The sequence below is a fragment of the Miniopterus natalensis genome, chromosome 5 (genome assembly GCF_054644295.1).
Source record: "Miniopterus natalensis isolate mMinNat1 chromosome 5, mMinNat1.hap1, whole genome shotgun sequence".
In the NCBI taxonomy this organism is placed as follows: domain Eukaryota; kingdom Metazoa; phylum Chordata; class Mammalia; order Chiroptera; family Miniopteridae; genus Miniopterus; species Miniopterus natalensis.
The window spans coordinates 90,623,625-90,642,801 of NC_142085.1; the positions used below are offsets into that span (position 1 = coordinate 90,623,625).

General features: G+C 54.3%; 1 protein-coding gene across 1 annotated transcript in view; it reads right to left on the minus strand.

The window, feature by feature from the left end:
* The window catches only part of RPS6KA2 (ribosomal protein S6 kinase A2), a 58,777-nt gene extending 53,602 nt beyond the window's left edge, over nucleotides 1–5,175 (minus strand). The window contains exon 1 of the mRNA XM_087817746.1: nucleotides 5,076–5,175. Within this exon, the coding sequence (XP_087673872.1) occupies nucleotides 5,076–5,174 (99 nt within the window). The 5' untranslated portion in view covers nucleotide 5,175. The remainder of the gene's footprint in view (nucleotides 1–5,075) is intronic.
* Between the last annotated feature and the right edge of the window lie 14,002 nt (nucleotides 5,176–19,177).

Genomic DNA, 19,177 nt, shown 5'->3' on the forward strand with positions numbered 1-19,177 from the left:
CATCCGGGGACGTGCGGCTAGTGTGACACGGTGGTCCCATGTCGCAGGAGCCAAAGGGATGCAGCAGCTGACGAGGCCACAGGAGGACGAGGGGATGTGAGGGGCCGGGGCAGGGGGCAGGGGGCAGCCAGCAAGGTGGGCTGGGCCGGGGCAGGGGGCAGCCAGCAGGGTGGGCTGGGCCGGGGCAGGGGGCAGCCAGCAGGGTGCGCTGGGCCGGGGCAGGGGGCAGCCAGCAGGGTGCGCTGGGCCGGGGCAGGGAACAGAGCACAGTGCTGGGCTCAGTGCGGGTGTCCAGGGACAGGGACACTGCCTGCGGGGCTGCAGGACCTTTGTAAACTGGAGCTTGTAGCTCATGGAGAAGGAGTGGCCGCTGTATTTGTAGCTGGAATCAAGGGGGCTCTCTGACCAGCAGGGCCCTGGACGCCCTTTAAAGGGCCTCAGGGAACATGTGCCAACTGCCAGTAACAACCACCGTGCCAACACTTTCTAAAGACGGAGGAAGACTCTTCAAGGGACCCTGCGGAGGGGTCATGCAGCAGGGGAAGGGCTGAGCCCAGCGCCAAGGCCACGAGGAAGGTGGGGATTTATGGCCGAGGGCCGGCCGTGGGGGGCGGTGGATGGAGATGTGCTCAGGGGACAGGCTGAGCGTCTCTAGACTGACCTGCCAGGTTCCTGTTGAAGGCACCACCTGGGGCAGGTGGGATGAAGAATTAGGTCAGATATTGAAGGGGATCGAATGTGGAGGGTGGGGTCCCTCTAAATCCACTCAGCAGGGTTCCTGCTAAAACTGGGTGTTGCAGGCCCACAGGGGCCGCAGGGAAGCCCGAGGTCGAGGAGAGGGGTCAGGGGATGCCGGGTCGAGTTTGGGGGACAGTCCTTGTCCGTGCACCTGGGTGGTTTCAAACGCCGGCTCCTGCTGGGCGACGGCACACAGCCCCGCGGGCCCCGCACGTTCACCCCCCGCCCGTCGGCGGGGGCCCGCATTTAACACAGCTGCCCCGAAGCAGGTCCCCTCAGCCGGCTCGGCGGTGGGGAGGCTACCGACACAGCTGCAACTCGGAGGTGACGAGCGATATTTTGTCCTGAATACATCTGCATCCGACCCATTCGCGTGATTGAGTCACACTACAGCTCAACAGAGACTATTTGTTGATAATTCCTACTTGAGTTTAATTTCACAGCTTTTACCAGTTAAATATATCAGCAAACATATAATGCTGGGGGGAGGGAGAAGTACAGCACAACACGTCCCAGCGTCATCAGAAATAAAAGCAGGGCACTGGCGGGCACGGGACCCGCCCGGCTCGTTTAACAAGCAGGGAACCTTGGAGAGAAGTCAGGAGTGTGTCCGCCTCCGTCTCTGGTCACTTCATACAAAACAAACGCATCCCAGCCTCCCCTCATTTCAAAGCAGCGCCTTCCACTAGAGACACGAGTGCACTGAGTGAGCCACCGACGCTGTTAATATTCCCTCCCTTCCTCTGCTCACGGCCAAGGCCTGTCCCCCCACCCGCCCCCGTCTCGGGGAGTCCGCACATCTGTCCCCTACCCACATTGAAGCAACGGATCCCCCAGCGTGCAAGGCACAGAGCGAAACCCTGGGTGACAGTGAGTCGGACGATGAGGACAGTCCGTTTTCATGGAGTGAGCTTTCATTTCATTCCTCTACTTCCAAACAAATGCACTCAAGCAGTCTCGCTGCATCGAGACCTGGGGCAGAAGACAGCGGGCACGTGAGCTTGTTGGAAAGATGGGGAAGGGTGGTGAAGAGAGGAGAAGGGAGGACACCTCAATATATTTGGGTGTCTTTCCACATATTTTTGAATAAGCCACTTCGGGCATCTTCTTGGGTGTAAGGAGAAAGTATGTAATGAAGTTACACAGATAGGCATGCCGCAGAAACAGCGACCGCAAGTAAGAAACTAGGCTTAGTGTCTTTAAAATAGAATGATGCATAAATAAGCAAAATTATAAACCAATTAAACATTCACTGACTAACATGGACCCTCTATCGTGGTCGCCTCTGATTTTTTGTTGCTGTTGTCTGAAAGCCCGATAAAATCAAGATTAACATAGAACTTCTTTGGGGGCATTTCTTAAAAGTACCTGAAAATTGTTTTAATTAAAAATGGTTTTTCTGGAAAGCGCCCAAGACCTAGAAGAAGAGCTCACCTACCCGGCACCAAGAACAAGCCGAATGTTTAACTCTCCAGGAAGTTTCCTCTGCCCCGTGGCCGGAGCCAGCGCTGCCCACAGTATTTGCTGAGTCCCTTAACTTGACTTTATTAGGACGCCCTGCTTCTCTTAAAAAAGGGGTGGGCAGGTAAAATATATTCATGTTCCCACATAGATAAGGCTCGATCATCTGAGGCCATGAGAATCAAAAAGAATTGACAATTGATATAGTTAAACGACCTCCAAGGACATCAACAATTCCACAGGATTTACACCCTACGCAGCAGGCGGCTGACGCTCAGCTCAGGGAGGGTGGGGATCGATCTTCCTGCCCCAGTTACTCAGCACCGTGCACGTGGCCCTATATGCTGAGCACGTGTCGAGTGTGCAACAACTTAGCAAAAAAATAAGTAGGATTCTTCTCCCACTAAGCTTACCAATACCAACATCCCAGTTAAAAACCTTGCATTGGATTCTAGATACAAAGTTAAACATAAAAGCCAGTATGAGAACATTCTCTCCCTGAAAGCCTTTGTAATAAAGATATTGTTTTAAACTTAAAGCAACGACTCTTACCTTCCTGTTTGTGTCACTAGATTTCAAATTTCAAAAATCAAAATTTTTCAAGGTCTCCATGTATATTTTTAAATATAAATGTAAATTTCAAAGAAACAAACTTTTTTTTGGAAAAATGTGTTATCTTTTTCATTAGTCCAAACACAGGAAACATGCACATGTTAAGGGCTTTCTATGTCCTATGTCTCAGCCTCAAATTATTAACTGGCCTCCCCTCTTAAACGTGACATTTTTTGATGAGTGATTCTTAGCTTATAATCTGCTGTGAGAATACAAAGAGGCAGCTTCTCTGGGAAAAGATGGGAGGGTAGCTGGGCAGAGTATGGAATCTAATGGACCAACGCACAGGGCCGGCCACTTATTAGATCCCCCAAGAGGCGGAGGCACCCTGAGGCCAGGATTTCTGGGTCCGGTATTTCTGAGCTACAATGCCCTGAAAAGGGCTGAACACATAGCAGGTTCCCCACAAACACCTGCAGAGTGAATCAGCTGGTCAGCCTTCAACAAGACCCTCAGTTTCTCAGGGTTTTGCCCCTCGCGATAGAGCGAGGACCTTAGGGCACGCCTACTAGTTTCACAGCGTCCCAGACAGAAGCTGGTGAGCACATCTGTGGAGAGTGGGGCACCGTGTGGGTGCTGGTCATCTTTATTACTCATTAGTAGCACTTCTCTCCAGCACCCGGCACGGGCGTCGGGTCAGGTGAATGCTCATTGACGATGCGTGGACAGACCACATTTCTCCTAGACGGTCAGACCTGCCGCATAGCTGATGGCTTATCAATGGCTTTAGGAATGTAATTTTCATATTGAAGAAATTTCATTTCTACCCCCTCCCGCTCTCGGTTCCATCACATTCTCTGTGGCACTTACACAGCCCAGCTCCCTCTGCTGAACCAGGTGCATGGACCCTGCCCCGGGACAGCTGAGCCTCCCGGTCCACCCGGCATCCTCCTGAGGACCCTCGGAAAGGACAATAGGTGAAGGAGACAAGCAGCTGGACAATAGGCTTGGTGCCTGAATGAATAAAAACCTGTCAGGCATGCAGGTAAATGCTGTTCTGAGCTGCTGTTTCTGTCAACTCCGGCTTTCTAAAGCGCCTGGGACCCAGGACAACGACTTGTCTCAATGAACCCCTGTCTAATCTCCGCCGGCGCGGGGTTTAAAGCAGACCCTCCTCCGTCATTTGATTTAATAAGTTGCGTTTGCCTGAAAAGACGTTTTACCGGCGGAAACGAGCCCCAGCCACAAAGATCCTTTCCAATACTTTAAATTCTGATTTAGCGATACCGCGACAGGAACTTTTTAAGCAAGTAATTCCAGGCTGCTTTTGTGTCTACCCCCAAGCTTCGCTTAAAGACCGTGATTGTCCCCGAGCCCCTGCCTGTATCTCAGATCATGGCAGCTCGAACAAAGAAACCCCGATGGAACAGGGGACATCGTTCCAACTACTCTGACTTCGTTGGAGACAGACGAGCCACAGCCTCCGTGGCTGCCAGCCTTGTGGCAGAGGCCAGGGCAACGCCGGAGGAAATCCCCGAGGTGTGTTATCCGCCCCCGGGGCCCCCACCCCAATGTCTCTTCTTCACTTGAACATATGTCACCATTTTGTCGTCTACAGATTCAACCATGCGACCGGGACACTGCATTGGAGAGAGTAAGCCTAGGTCGCTGGAATGGAAAACGCAGCAGAGAACTGTCCGCAGATGACTTTGGAAACCCGAAGATGACCCGCCGGGGGGCCGGAGGAAAGAAAGGCAGCGACTCCCCGGGGCCCTGGGTTCCGGGGGATCTGTGCCCCGAGCCGCAGGCTATTGCATCAGCGCTCGGGGCGGCCGAGCGGGTCCGGCTGCGCTCACACGCCCTTTTTTGTTCACCCCGCGCGGAGCCCAGCACGCCCGCCGCCCGCCCCGCGGACGCACCACGCGGCTCCGGGCTCCAAACCCGCCCGCAGCCGCGGCGGGGGTAGGGCGGGAGGTCCTGGACCCCGAGCCCCTGGGTGCCACCGGAGCAACGGCCAGCCCCTCCCCTCCCCCAGGGCACCTGGGGGCACCCCGAATGCTGCCCAGAGCGCGGAACGGCACCGGTGAGAAATTCGTTAGGGGCAGAGTTGAGTCTCCACCGGGGCCCGAGGGCCGTCCCCGGGTCCACGTCCGCAGCAGTAACGCTGGGCTTTAGGGAAACGGGACCGGCTCTCCCGTAACTTTCGCTCCCTGGCAGCGCTGCGGGCACCGCGCATGTGACAGCGCGCAGGGCGGGAGGGCCCGGAGCCGCAGCCCCGCGGGGCGCGGCGGGACCCGGAGCCCGCCCGGGGCGTCCGCAGTTACCTCGAGCCGGCCGAGGCTGGAGCTCTTGGAGCGCGACTTCCTGCGCAGGTAGACGGAGAAGAACCTGCGCACCGTGAACTTCCTCATGCTCAGCTCCATCGCCCCGCGCCGCCGGGGGAGCCGCGGGGCCCGGGGACGCGCATCCCCGGGCGGGGTCAGGTCCGCGGGCGGGCGCGCGGGCCGGGGCGCGGCGGGCGGCCACCGCGCGGGGCGCAGGCTGCGGGCACAAAGGGCAGGCCGAGCCGGCCGGAGCGGCCGGGCGCCAGCGGTCCCTCCTCCAGCACCGCCGCCTCCAGCTGCGGCCGCGGGCGAGGACCAGCGGCGCCGCCCCGCCCGCCTCCGCCGCCGCCAATCAGCGCCCGCCGCCGGGGCGCTCCCTCCTCTCCATCCAGCCCCGTGGGGGACCGGCCCCGCGCGGCCCCGCCCCCTTCCCCGCCCCGTGCCACTACCACCAATCAGCGCCCGCCGCCACGCCCGGCCACACCCACCGCCTGGTCTCCTCCACTACAGCCAATCAGCGCCCGCCGCCGGGGCGCTCCCTCCTTTCCATCCAGCCCCGTGGGGGACCGGCCCCGCGCGGCCCCGCCTTCCGCCCCGCCCCGCGCCACTACCACCAATCAGCGCCCGCCGCCACGCCCGGCCACACCCACCGCCTGTTCCTCTCCACTACAGCCAAGCAGCCCGCACCGCCCCGCCGCCCCAGGCGCTCACTCCTCCCCCGGCCTCCTCCCCCCGCCCTCCGAGTAGTACTCGCTCTGCGCAGCCCCGCCCACCGCCCCCCCGCCAATCAGCGCCCGCCGAGGCGCATACCTAATGAGGCGGGCGGAGGGCCGCGGGGCTCAGCCGCGCCCGGGCTGCGCTGGGCTGGGCTGCGCTCCGCCCGCCTGCGGGGCGGTTTTCCTGGGTAAGGGGCGTCCCTACGGTTTCTATCCTGAAAACGTGCGTTTCCACTCTTTGCCTTAACGCTCTGCGGTGCCGAACCAGACTTTAATTTCTGATGAGCCAACAGCTGTAGAAAATGGAACAGAGTCCGCGAGGGCACGTGCTCTCTGCACCTCCCCCGGCCCCACGACCCTCTCCCCGCGCCCCGCAGCCCGGGCGCCCAGACCTGGGGTCCCCCCGCCACTCCCGGCGGGGAAAGGATCCCCACGTGGCTGGGCCGCGCGCGGGGAAAGCCGCCCCGGGCTGTGGTCGGAAACAAAGCACGTCCGTCCTCCGCCCTCCGACTCCTTATATAGAACCTCGCGGGCCGCGTGACCCGCGGGCCGCGGAGCCGGCTCCCAGGGGCCAGCTGCTGGCCTCAGGCGGCAGGGATTTGCCTTAAAGGGAAACAGGCTCCCCCCCCCCCCCCCCCCCCCCGCCAAATGCTCGCGGGAGGGCGGAGGCAGCCCCAGATCTGCGGGCCGGGGTCTGAGCGCCCGTCTGGTCTGACCCTTGCGCGTGTCCACGTGCTGCGTGTGTGCAAGGCAGGGTCCAGCGGCCTTGTTAGCCTGGTGCCCCAGCCCCTGAAAAGCCCGGAGGCAGCGAGGCGGGGCCAAGCAGCCTGAAAATCCACGGTCACGCCATCCCCTGGGCAGAATCAAAAGCTGCATTAATACCCGTGACAGGCCATCGGTGCTCAGTGAGGACGGGGGCAGGTGACCCCAATAAGAGCTGGCACGGTCAGGCTGCACCCAGGTCACAGGTGAGGTCAGACAGCTCCGGGGGTGTAATGGAGGCTGCAGGCTCCAGAGGCCAGCACAGAAATCAGTGTCCCCACGCGGGCCTGCCACTGCCTTGCCTGGTGAACTTGGGCTCACTGGCCGTTTTTTGCCCCCACTGGGGATCTCTAAGGTGAAAATACGCCCGTCAGGCCCGGGCCCTGCTTCCCCGAGGGTTCTGCGGGAGGGCATTACTCCTACTCTGGGAACCAGCTCCTTACCACCCTGTGTTCACCCCGCCCCAACCCCCCCCCACACCGCTCAGGCATCCCAGGCCTGAGCCAATGCAGACAGGTGGGGCTGTGCCACGTTGCTGTCTGGCAAAGGGAGCCGCTGACTGACGCTGGACACCGGCTGGCCACCAGCTCCAGGGCAAGGGAAGGACCATCTCCACCAAGCTTCTTGGTTGGGAGCGGGTACTACTCACGAGACAGAGATGGGTACCTTATGCCAACTGCCAGCTCAGGGCAAAAGCCTCGGGGGTGTGATGGGGCTGGAAAGGAAACATCTTACGGGACATTCACAACTCCCCTAAATTTGAGGGCATCAAAACTGTCCCATTGAACTTGAACAACCCAAAAGATCAGAAGAAAAGTTTTCATAATTTAACTGTGGAATTCATTTCATTGCCAGGACAAATCTGTTTCCTCTGTCTTTGTCCTGGTAAAACAGGTGTCTCAACATCCCTACAGCCACCCACCTACCACAGTGCATGTGCCTGCGCAAGGAAACCCTCCAGGCCACCACGTCTGGGGTGGGTGTCAGGGTCCACTTCCCCTGGGCCCAAATACCAGAGGACAGGTGAACTTCATTAAGGCTGGTGCCCGAGGAGGGAGAGGGGAGCTTGGAGAGGACACACGGAGCCCAGCAGACCCCTGGTTACCTCCGGTCGTCTCCGGTTTCTCTCTGACATACGCACAGCGTGTGGGACTGGGTTCCATGGCTACGTTCGTGTCTGGGAGAGCGCCGGGCTGGCTAACGCGCACTCCACTCAGGCCAACCAGTGATCGCAGATCACCTCCCAGCACCCAGACTGCGCTCCCGTTAGGGATGCGGAACGATTACACGGCTGCTGACCTCCAGAGGTCCACAGGCGTGCGGGTGTGGAGTTGGGCAAACAGACACACAGGATGTGGCTCTCAAGAAATGCGAGGGAACGTGTAAGAAATGCTGCATGACCAGAAATAGATGAGAAGTCGGGCGGGGGTGGCATTTGGGGTGATTCCTGGGGTTAAGGGGACATTTCCCTGGCAGATAGAGCAGGTGGGGCCCCAGGCTGCAGAAAAACAGGGTGACTGAGAATTTGGACAAATAGGATTTCATGATTGATTAATGAAAATTAAAATTCTTACCACCAAGTCCCCAAGATACATGAGGCATAAAATTTCAAAATTTCAAGGACAAATAACTATGCCAATTAAAGGAGAGGCCAGAGCCTGTTCTCCAGGCCTGGGAGTCTCATTCTCTGTGAGAACACAGAATGTCCTAGGCAGGGAAGGCGGGGGAACCTCTACTGCAAGCCCCCCCATGAAATCTGTTGTTTGCTGGGCACATGGCAGTGTAGGCCTGGCGTCTGGAGCACAGTGCAGGGATGAATACCGCTCAGGGAGGCACAGAGGGGCTCTTCTCTGAGTGACCTGTACCCACAGGGCTGCTGTCAGAGGCGACATATGACAGTTCCCTATGGGTCAGAGGTGGCCATGCGAGAGAGGGGCCAGTCTGGAATCCCTAAGACCCTACCTGGAGCAGAAGCCCAGGGCACCAGGCCCAGGGCTGAGGGAAAAATTCTAAGAAACCCCAAACCGAGGGGCCTCTGTCTTGAAATCCTGACCCCCAGGGCCTCGGAACATGGCCTTATTTGGATATAGGGTGGATGGAGGTGGAATTAGTTTAGGTGAGGTCATACTGGAGTAGGGTGGACCCACTTCCAATATGACCAGTGTCCTAACCACAGACACAGCGAAGGCCAGGTGACCGCCGAGGCAGAGACTAGAGCGACGCAGCCACCAGCCAGAGAGCATTACAGCCTTGCGGCAGCTAGGGAAGCTGAGGCAGGGTCCCCTACATGTCTCAAAGCATCGTGGCTCTGCCCACACCTGGATCTCAGACTCTTGGCCTCCAGAACTTGAGATGAAGCATCTCTGTTGTTTGAAGCCGTCACGGGAGACCCACCTTCTCATTCTGCGGGCTCCAGGGAAGCTTTGAGTCAATGATGGTCACCAAAGAGGCGCCTTATTAACAGAGCACTTGGTTTAACAGTCTAGAGGGAAACCCAGCGGTGAAGAGAAATGAGGGGCTGTTTGGGGCCAGTCACGCCTGTATATAAATTACAGAGGGGCCTTAAACGGGAGGGAGTCAGCGGGAAAGAGGAAGTGGGTTAAAACTATAGCAGGAAGGATTTCTGGTTACTTAAAAAGGAAAAAAAAAAAAAAATCCCATCACGGGAAAGTCTCTCAGACCCTGGAGTGGGTACAGAGGAGACTGTCAAGTCCCTGCCAGAATTTTTTTCTTTTTAGCAAGAAATATTCATCCTTTAAAAACATATTCCATAGACATCTACAGCCTTTCAGGCACAAAATGCTTATATCAGAGATGGGAACTCACTGCACACGTACAAGAAATGCTCAGGGAAGTAAACACAGTGGGGTGCAGGCCATGGCCCCTGTGCCTGGGGTCCACCTTCCCCTCTCCCCAGTCAGAGGGAGGAGGCGGGGAGGCACCAGCCTCGGCTACCCATAGGTTACTATGTGGAGGGCGGTTTCCTGAGACACACACGCGTGCTGGATAAACAAGGGGAAATCGTGATCTTTCGAAAGCACGGCTGATCCAATAGTAAGTGGGCGGGGAGTGAATTTAGGCCAAAAATGAGACTAAGACGGTGTTCCCCAATGCTACGAGCTGCATTTGTCCTGCAGTCTGTGTCAGTCCCTGTAACCAGGAGCCGAGGTTATAACAGGGTCAGGAGAAGGGGGAGACCCGGAGAAGGAGGGGCCTGCAGCGTGGGGTGAGGCCAGAGCCACCCTGAGGAGGTGAGGACCCTCCCAGGTGAGCCGGGGCCAGGAGCTCCTGCCCTGTGGGCCTGGAGGGGACAAGGAAGGGACTCTCTCCTCCCAGATTCCTGCAGCTCCTGGCTGCCTTGTGAGGCCATCCCACTCCCAGGGCCGGCTGAACAACTCCGAGCCAAATTTACTTTCCCAAAGGGCCCAGGCTGCAGCACCCCAAGGACCAGACAGAGGCAACTGTCCGACCTCTGAGACATGCCTCAAACCTGTCTCAAAGCTCGAATACAGAGTAAGCCTAAGGAACACGACTCAGTCATAAATGTAAACACGCAAGGAAATAAGCTACCGTGAGCAGGGGTCGGCAGGCACAGCAAATGCAGAATCAGGCTCGTGAGGCCGCACAGGTTGACATTGTTGTACAAATAGTATAAAACGTTTGCTTAATGTTTTTAAAAAACAAAAGAGGGGAATGACCGCATTCCAAAGACATTAGAGATTACGAAACAATCAAGCAGGTTTGTAAACATAAGTAAAACTTTTAAAATTAAACTATAATAGTTTAAATAAAAAACGTGATAGATTAGATAGATAGATAGATGATAGATAGATAGATAGATAGATAGATAGATAGATGATAGATGATAGATAGATAGATAGATGATAGATAGATAGATAGATAATAGATGATAGATAGATAGATAGATAGATAGATAGATGATAGATAGATAGATAGATAGATAGATAGATAGATAGATAGATGATAGATAGATAGATAGATAGATGATAGATAGATAGATAGATAGATGATAGATAGATAGATAGATAGATAGATAGATAGATAGATAGATAGATGATAGATAGATAGATAGATGATAGATAGATAGATAGATAGATAGATGATAGATAGATAGATAGATAGATGATAGATAGATAGATAGATGATAGATAGATAGATAGATAGATAGATAGATGATAGATAGATAGATAGATGATAGATAGATAGATAGATAGATAGATAGATGATAGATAGATAGATAGATAGATAGATGATAGATAGATAGATAGATAGATGATAGATAGATAGATAGATAGATAGATAGATAGATAGATAGATGATAGATAGATAGATAGATGATAGATAGATAGATAGATAGATAGATAGATAGATAGATAGATAGATGATAGATAGATAGATAGATAGATAGATGATAGATAGATAGATAGATGATGATAGATAGATGATGATAGATAGATAGATAGATGATAAGATAGATAGATAGATAGATGATAGATAGATAGATAGATAGATAGATGATAGATAGATAGATAGATAGATGATAGATAGATAGATAGATAGATAGATAGATAGATAGATAGATAGATAGATAGATAGATAGATAGATGATAGATGATAGATTAAACAGCAGTTTAGGTAAAGTCCAAGGAAGAGTTAATGAAGGAAATGTTTGATCTGCTGAAAATGGACAGAATGCAAACCAGAAAGTCAAACAGGAAGGAAGGAAGAAAGGCAGGTAAGAGGTGTGGGAGCTGGAGAGAGAGAAACCCAGCCTTGCCGAGCCTCAGAATGAGAGAGACAACAGCGGAGAATTATTCAGAGTCCACAAAATACACCAATCCTCGTATTCTCAAAGGCCCCCGAATCTTAAGAATTAAATAAAAATAAATCCACACCTAAACATGTCATATTAATCCTGCAGAATGCCAAAAGCAGAACAAATCTCTCCAAAGCCACCAGAAGACAGGACAGATTTTTCTACCCATGAATGTGAGACTGTCAGCTAACATCTCCCCCGGGAGCCACAGGAGGGACAAATAACATATGCAGCGAGCTAAGGGGAAGGGATTTCTCTACCTTGCGGAAGGTCTTTCAGAAACGAGAGCAAAAGAAAGACTCTTCCAGATACACCACCCGAGGACGTTTGCGCCCAGTGACATGAACAGGTGACGCTAAGCGCTCACGGACGCATAAAAAGAAATAAGAGTATCGCACACTTTGTGGACCAATCAAGCTAAAAATCTGATTTTAAAAATAGCAGTTGAAGCAGGAGGGTGATCATCGAATACAGTGATTTTCAACCTTTTTCATCTCATCGCACACACAAAATAATTACTAAAATTCTGCGGCACGCCAAGAAATATATGTTTTGCAATCTGACAAAAATGTAGGTATAATTTTGATTCACTCACACTGAACAGCTATTGTTGTGTTGGCTGTTGTCATTTTTTAACTTGACAATCTAAAGGGAAAGAGGTCAGTGCCCTTGGCTAAATAGTCCGGTGTTGCATGTTTTAAAAATCCTCGTGGCTCACCAGTAGGATGAGCCTGCAAATCAAAGACGTGCTGCGTGAACAGGCAGGTGGGCCGGGCAGAGTGTGGAATGAAGGCCCACTTAGCAAAGTCAGGTCCCCTCCCCTTCCCATCTCTCACCTGGGCTGAGGGGACAAGTCAGTGACCCTAAATAATACTTGTAGGCTTGCTAGGGACATATGACATGTACTATGTACAAAAAAAGAATTCTTTAGTAGGGAACAGGTGAGGATCCCCGTAGTCCATCCTGAAGTTCAACGCTGTGTACAGCCCCCATTTCCCAGCCAACGTGTGCCCCCTGCACCGTGCCTGCGCCTCGGTCCGTGACGTCACCGCTTCTAGCTATCCTGTGGTCATCCTTCCTTCCCGGGACAGTGGCTGGGGAGTCTGGTGACGGTTCAGGAAGTCTGAGACTCCAGTCCCGTCACCATTTGCCGGGATGCGAGTGCTGCAGCTAATCTCCCAATCTTTTCAGGGAGGGATTAGACATAAGCTGCAAACATGAAAGCATATTGCAAAAGCATTTTAGCTCGGAAGTATTTTAAGTAACAGCTTAAAAATATGAAAAACCAAAAAGAAATGGAAGTCTGAGAATTCTCCACTTCCACGTAGTAGTGACAGGACTAGTGTTGTGATTGGTGTCCCCCAATCTGTATTTATAACATTTCCTCCAACACCCGCATCTCGTCCGAGCTCCTCACCTTTGTCATGTCCCTGCCCATCTCCTGACCACTCAGCCATCAGACCCAGACGTGGGTGCCTGGCCCAGGGGGAACCTCTACCCTTCCCTCTCACCACCCCTTAGGCATCCCTTCCATCGCCAGGTCCTGTGGAGTTCACCTGGGCCATGTCTGCAGATTCACCTTCCCCTGCACAAGCTCCGCCCCAGGTCAAAGCTCCCCCAGCTGATCTCCTTCCTGTGATCTTATCCCACCCAGTCGGCACATCACGCACCGATTAGTGCCTCTGTACTGGGCGGCCCTCAACCTCTGTGCCACCAGGGCCAACTCCAACTCCAGCTGCCATTCAAAACACCCACCGCTGTCCCCACCTGCCCTCCAGCTCACGTCTCCAGCCAGCTGGGCCAGACAGCTGCCAGTCACGTCCTGTCCTTGCTCTGCCCTGGCTCCCCTGCCCCACTCCCCTGGCTCTGCCTACAGGCCTTCTCTCCATCTTTGAAGGTAAAAATCAAACAGAGCCTTTTATTTGTGCATTCTCTTTTCCCAGTTAGAGAAAATTTTTGTCTGCAAAACCCTTGGTACTTTGTAGCTATTATATTGATGATCATATTTTTTAAAAACTTATCTTTATTGTTGAGATTATTATAGATGTCCCCTTTATTTGCCCCCAATGACCCCCCCTCCCCACCCCCACCTCCTCCCCAGGCCTTCCCTGCCCTATTGTCTGTGTCCACGGGTTATACATTCGGGCATATGAGTTCTCTGGTTAGTCTCCTCCCGCCCTGCCACCCCCCCAGAATTGTTAGTCTGCTGCATGTGTCCATGTCTCTGGCTCTCTTCTGATGATCATATTTTAACTCTCATTCTAGTTACTTGTTTTTATCATCCTTCCCGTTAAATCACACACTGCTTATGGGCGGGGTTCCACCTCACTCGCCTACGCTTCCCAGCCAGCGTCTCCTGATACGCAGCAGGTGCTCAGCGAGGGGCTGCGGAGCTGGACGGGATTTCAGACCCTGGGCTGAGCTCACGAGGATAACCAGGGCGTCGGGGGCTCCTCGCACCTCACCAGGCACGGGAACCTGTGTGCACAAGGGCGGGGGTGCACAGCGATTCCTAGGGGAGCGCACGGCGCCCGCCCGGCATGAACCGGCAGGACCGCAGGCTGCTCGGGGCCTGTTCTGCCAACTCTCCCAGTACAGGGCTCACCAGAGGCTTCAGGATTGGGGGTCAGATCTTACGCTGACAGGTAGAAGGTGCCATGAGGGTAGGGAGATGGCAGCCTTTAAATTACACTTACTTAAAAAATCCTGTTGCCCTTCAGGAGACATTGGGCTCAAGGCTGAAGGGTTAGATGGGGTGACGTGACGGCTCTCAGTCCCAAAACCACAGAGGCTTGTCTGCCGTGAGGAAGATGCCCTCAGCACCGTGCTCTTGTGTCTTGTTCAGGATTATGCAGAATTTACTCCCCCAGCCCCCAGCTGCTCAGCAAGGTCCCCATCTACCTCTGTGGGATGGAGAGGCCTCCCCCAGGTTTCTATTCTGGGGTCCCCACAGGAATCTCATCACTGAACTCTCACTCATAGACTTGGAAACAGTGTGGTGTCCCCTCTGCATCAGGGGCTGGGACAGGGACAGGGACAGGGACAGGGACAGGGACAGGGACAGGGACAGGAGGGGCTCTGGCTGCCCAGAGGCATGGGGGTCGGGGAAGAGGGGTCAACATTCATAGTCTTTTTACCGCCATCCCTTGAAAGTCAGAAAACGATCTTTCCAAGCCTGCGTCCTACATTCACTACAACGTGTCCCAGACACAGTCCGGCAGCATCTTTCTCCCTAATGTGGTGCGTAAAGGTAAACTGAGTCACACTCATGCGCTTGGGTGACATTCTACAAGCTCGGGAAAGCCAAGTGCTGGCTTCAAACTCACCCAGTTCCTCCCCCCACCATGTCCCCATTGAAATCCTGAATGATTTCAACTCTCAGAGCAATTGCAGGAGGGTGCCCCAGAGGACCACAGGCAAGGCCGAGGGCGTCTGTCGGGACGGCTCAGCAGGACTTGGGTGGTGCACCAGCCGGGAGGCTCGGGTTGGTTTGGGTCTATACCTGGATGGCCCTCTTTTTGTTTGTTTCAGCACCTGTCATTATGACCCATGGACATCTCCATGCAATGGTCCCCCACCTGCCGGGATGCGCACTCGCTGTGACCACATGACAGACTCTCACTCCAGAGCTGCGGACACCGTCCACCGAAAACGTGGGAGCTTTGCTCAGGATCCCAACTTAGGTTATAACCCAGGTCTCTGGGCTTCCCATTGAGGCTTTTTCTACTTTATCTCATAGCCCCATCTTTTTTTTGGGGGGGGGTGGTGGAAAGCAGAACATATCTTTCACTTCTAATTGACCATCTGCAACCATTTGCACAACTCAGCAAGTACAGAAAAGTGTGGCATCGTGTGGGCAGCAATTCAGACTCTTTTATCTGCTTATGCAATTACCTCGATGCGCCCGTTACGTAAGTGTACCTGACAAACACGTTCCTGCAAACAGCGGAGCTGGAGGCTTGCAGTTCAGCAACCGCTTCGGTATTTCTAAAGTTTGCAAAAGATCTGTAATGTCCACAAGGCCACTGTCTCGCTTAGTTAAACATTTTATCAACAGTACACAATTCTTCCCGGAAAGGAGAGGGGAACCCAAGGAAAGCTGTGGGAACTGTCATCTTAGGAGACAGAGAAAAATGTCCTTGATGCTCTTTACAAAGTATTGGTGGCAGGGATCAAACATGCCCCCAGTGACTAACCCGGCTTAGGATCCATTTAGATGACAGCAGCCCTTGCGCAGGATTCCCGAGCAGGACGTGTGCCTGGCTAGCGAGTGAGGGTTACGCAGCGACAGGTGTCCCCGCCACGGTGACCAGTCCCCGCCCTGAATGCGGACCGTGTGCTCCGTGGGATGGCAGGGGCGGGACACGCAGCTCCCCAAGCATGTTTCGTGCCTGCCTCGCCCTCGCTGACCTCCGCTGGTTCTTGCTACCAGGTTTTGGCAAACATTGATGCTAAAGGGATTTAAGGACGTTGGAGGATGTTAAATAGAGGCCGCACGAGAATATTGTTCTTCACGCATCACAGTTTTGTGAAAGGCAGAAGGCAGGGGACTGGAGCCGGGGACCGTCTCAGGAGCACCTTCAGGTCACACGTGGCAAAGGCCATTTGGGGGGATCCGTCTTCTCATCTCCACCTGCTACCTTTAAAAAAAAAATCTCACCAGGAACTTATTTCCATGGGCACTTTCATTCCAATTTCCTTTCCCACTTCAAAAATTGTATTCAGTGCCTTCAGCTAACTTTCCTTGGGAAATCTACACCAACCGGTTTCCCGGGCGCGGTGGTCGAGATTGCTCAGCCCCGGAACGTCAGCGGGACCCTCCCTCCCCACCCACTGCGTGGCCCACGTGCCAGCTGCGACGGCGCGCTCGGGGCAAAGAGGGGACGCGCCAGGAGCATGAACCCCATCGCCGCCTGACAGGGGATCGAATAGCCAAGTACCACGAACGAAGGCCTCCCAGTGCTGCCCGGAAAAGGGTTTGAAGGACCCGCCCCTGGTGCCTTCCGGGCTCCACACGCTTCCCAGGAAAGTGGGCTCCCTGCTTCACGCCACTCGTCCACCCTCCTTCCCGCCCGCTGCAGGCGACAGCAAAGCAACTTAACTCTCCAAGGCTTTCTGTGGCTCTTACACGGGGACCACAGCGTCATCTGCCGACAGGGGACAGATGTCCCAAGCGAAGCACTAATGAGGCAGGAAGAAAACAAGTCAAATATGCTAAATGTATTAAGACAGAAAGTCCCATTTCCCAATATTAGCCCATTAATTAAAAACCAAAATGAAAATTATGGAGGGTCGCTCGTTACGTCTTTCATTTAAACACAAGCTGACACAGCTAACTGCACGAGGACTCTCCCCAGCTGTCCCCACGGCCTCGGCTCTGGAAGGACTCCCAGGGACCGTGGCATCACAGAGGGTGCGCCATCCGCAGGGAGCCCGCACTCGCCATGGTGCTCGTGCACAGGGGACAGGGCTGAAGTCACTCAGAGGGATGGACTGTGTCATCTTCATCACTGTCCTGGAAAGAAAGTGTGTGCTTCCAAATATTGTTTTTTTCTTTCCTAAACGGGCTGTAACCACACACACACATTTTATTAAAGGTCTACACTGAGCAGGTGTGGCCCGTTGTTAATTCCAGGGCTCAGGCGTAAGCAGAAGGAGTGGCCCAGGGCCGCTGGTCCCCAAAGGCGGTGGTGGGAGCACATGGGGGGGTGTCCACTTGGAGTCCGAGAGCTCCGGCCCACGTCCGTCTGCCCTCTGGCACCAGCACCAAGCATGTGGGCAGGGACAGCGTCCCCTGGAGCACAGGCCCTGAGTAGGAGAATGGGGGAGGCCGGCTCTTATCTTACGGGTGAGCGACAGGAATCGAAGGGAATCAGGGATACTCAGGAATTACTTCTGTGGAGCGGAAGGCACCGGCTGTGTGAGGCATTAGTAGTTGCCATCAGGAGAACTGAGGAATTTCAAACTCGTGCTAATTTCTTTCCAGAGCTAATAGCAGGCAGTGGTTTCATACGTCAGGTGGAGACAGGCCGTTTGTTAAAAGGAGAGAATCTTACTTGTGTAATCAGCACTACGGTTTTGGTTTGTTCTCTTACAATGCGTGTGTGTCCGCCTGCAGCTCACACACTGTGTGCACGTGTGAGAGAGAGCAAGTTTGCAGGCTGGCACTCCAACTACTGAACCACACCGGCCCGGCCCGAGTATTTCTTTATTTCTCACTATTTGATACCTTAAAATCCAAAACAGTCTTAGAATTTATTACATCACATTTTTAATAGAAGCATTTATTACCAAATTTGGTATCTGTACTTGAAATAGCGACTGTTTTTTCTTTCTTTTTTTAAGAAAGGAGGAGAGTGGGCATGTGGGCCATGCTGAAACAGTTATTGGTTTATGGGGCTCTCAAGGAGGGAAGGTCCGTGCCCAGCCTAACATGCACCCACCTACGTTCTGCTCGGAAGAATCGGCCCTAAGCAAGACCAGCCTGTAGTCCCATGACTGTCGTGGGGCAGACTCTCCAGGGAAAGTGTCCAGAGAAGTGGCCTGATGATGCTAACGGGGGGTGGGGGGTATGTCATCTGGCCCACACACTGTGGGTTCATCCACAGAGCACTTGAGGTGTGCACTGGTCAGAGCGCCTCTAGGGTGGTGTCAGAGTGCAAAGAATTCACTGAGCCAAAGGGTGTTTATAAAGCCCTTTGTGACAGGCGCTGAGCTTCCCCAGTGTGTCTGCACCCCCCTTTCCCAAACCCCAGCAAGGCTTACGGCCCCGGGCGCTCAGGCCCAGCCCCTGGAGCAGAGTCATCCACACAAAGCACTCAGGAGGGACCACGGTGCAGAAATCTGAGAGCAAACGCAGGTCTCTGAGGATCCTGTTTCCCTGGGAGACTGGAGAGCTGGCCCAGCCTCACTCAGAAAGGATCAGGGACGCGCAGCGAGAGAATAAAAGTGCCTGGCTGGCCGGAGGCAGAGCCCTGACCCAAACCCAGGGGAGACGAGAAGCCCCTGCCACAGAATGTACCCAGAGCCTTGTTTAGGGGGGAATCCGGTTCTCCTGTCCCCGTGTCCCCAAGAGGGAAGCTGAGGGGGGGAGGGGGCAGCAGCCGCAGCCGAGAGAGGACCTGGTCAGAGCAGAGCCCACCCTGCCGCCTGCCCCTCGGCGACACATTCGGGTAAACAGCTCATGTCACGATGTGAACCTGGTGACACATGACAACTGAAATCAAAGTGGGAAGCATACAGGGCTCTCTGTCCACCTCGCCTTCCCTGGGCCCCGATCTGAAAAGAGCGGCAATCAGTGATCCCAGAATAGAAACGCTATTGGAAGGCAATGTTCTTGCCACTGATTGATCCAGAAATGATGGAAGAAAGAGGCTGAGCTCTTGTCAGACGCCCACGTCACCTCGGTGACCTCTGTGCACCCGGCCCCAGGTCATCCTGTGTGGCAGGCAGAGGGGACGTCACCCGGCGTCTTCCCAGGGGAGCAGAAGAGCTCCGGATGGTCTCTAAGCCCGTCCACCTTCCTGCAAATGTCAGGAACAGCGTCCGCTTCGTTACGTGGTCGGCCAGGCGGCTGGACCCTGACACCTGTCTGCTCTGCGGAAAGGCAGGAAAGCAGTTTTAAAAGCCAGTGTGTTTGTGTTTGTTTGTGAAACAGGAGGATCCTTTCTGCAGAGGAGGGTGCAGGCGGCCAACAGGCACGTGGGAGATGCCCACAGCCACTGAGGCTGGGGAGACGCCGGTCGAAGCTGCCGTGAGACCCCCGTTGGGTGGGACTGGAAACCGGC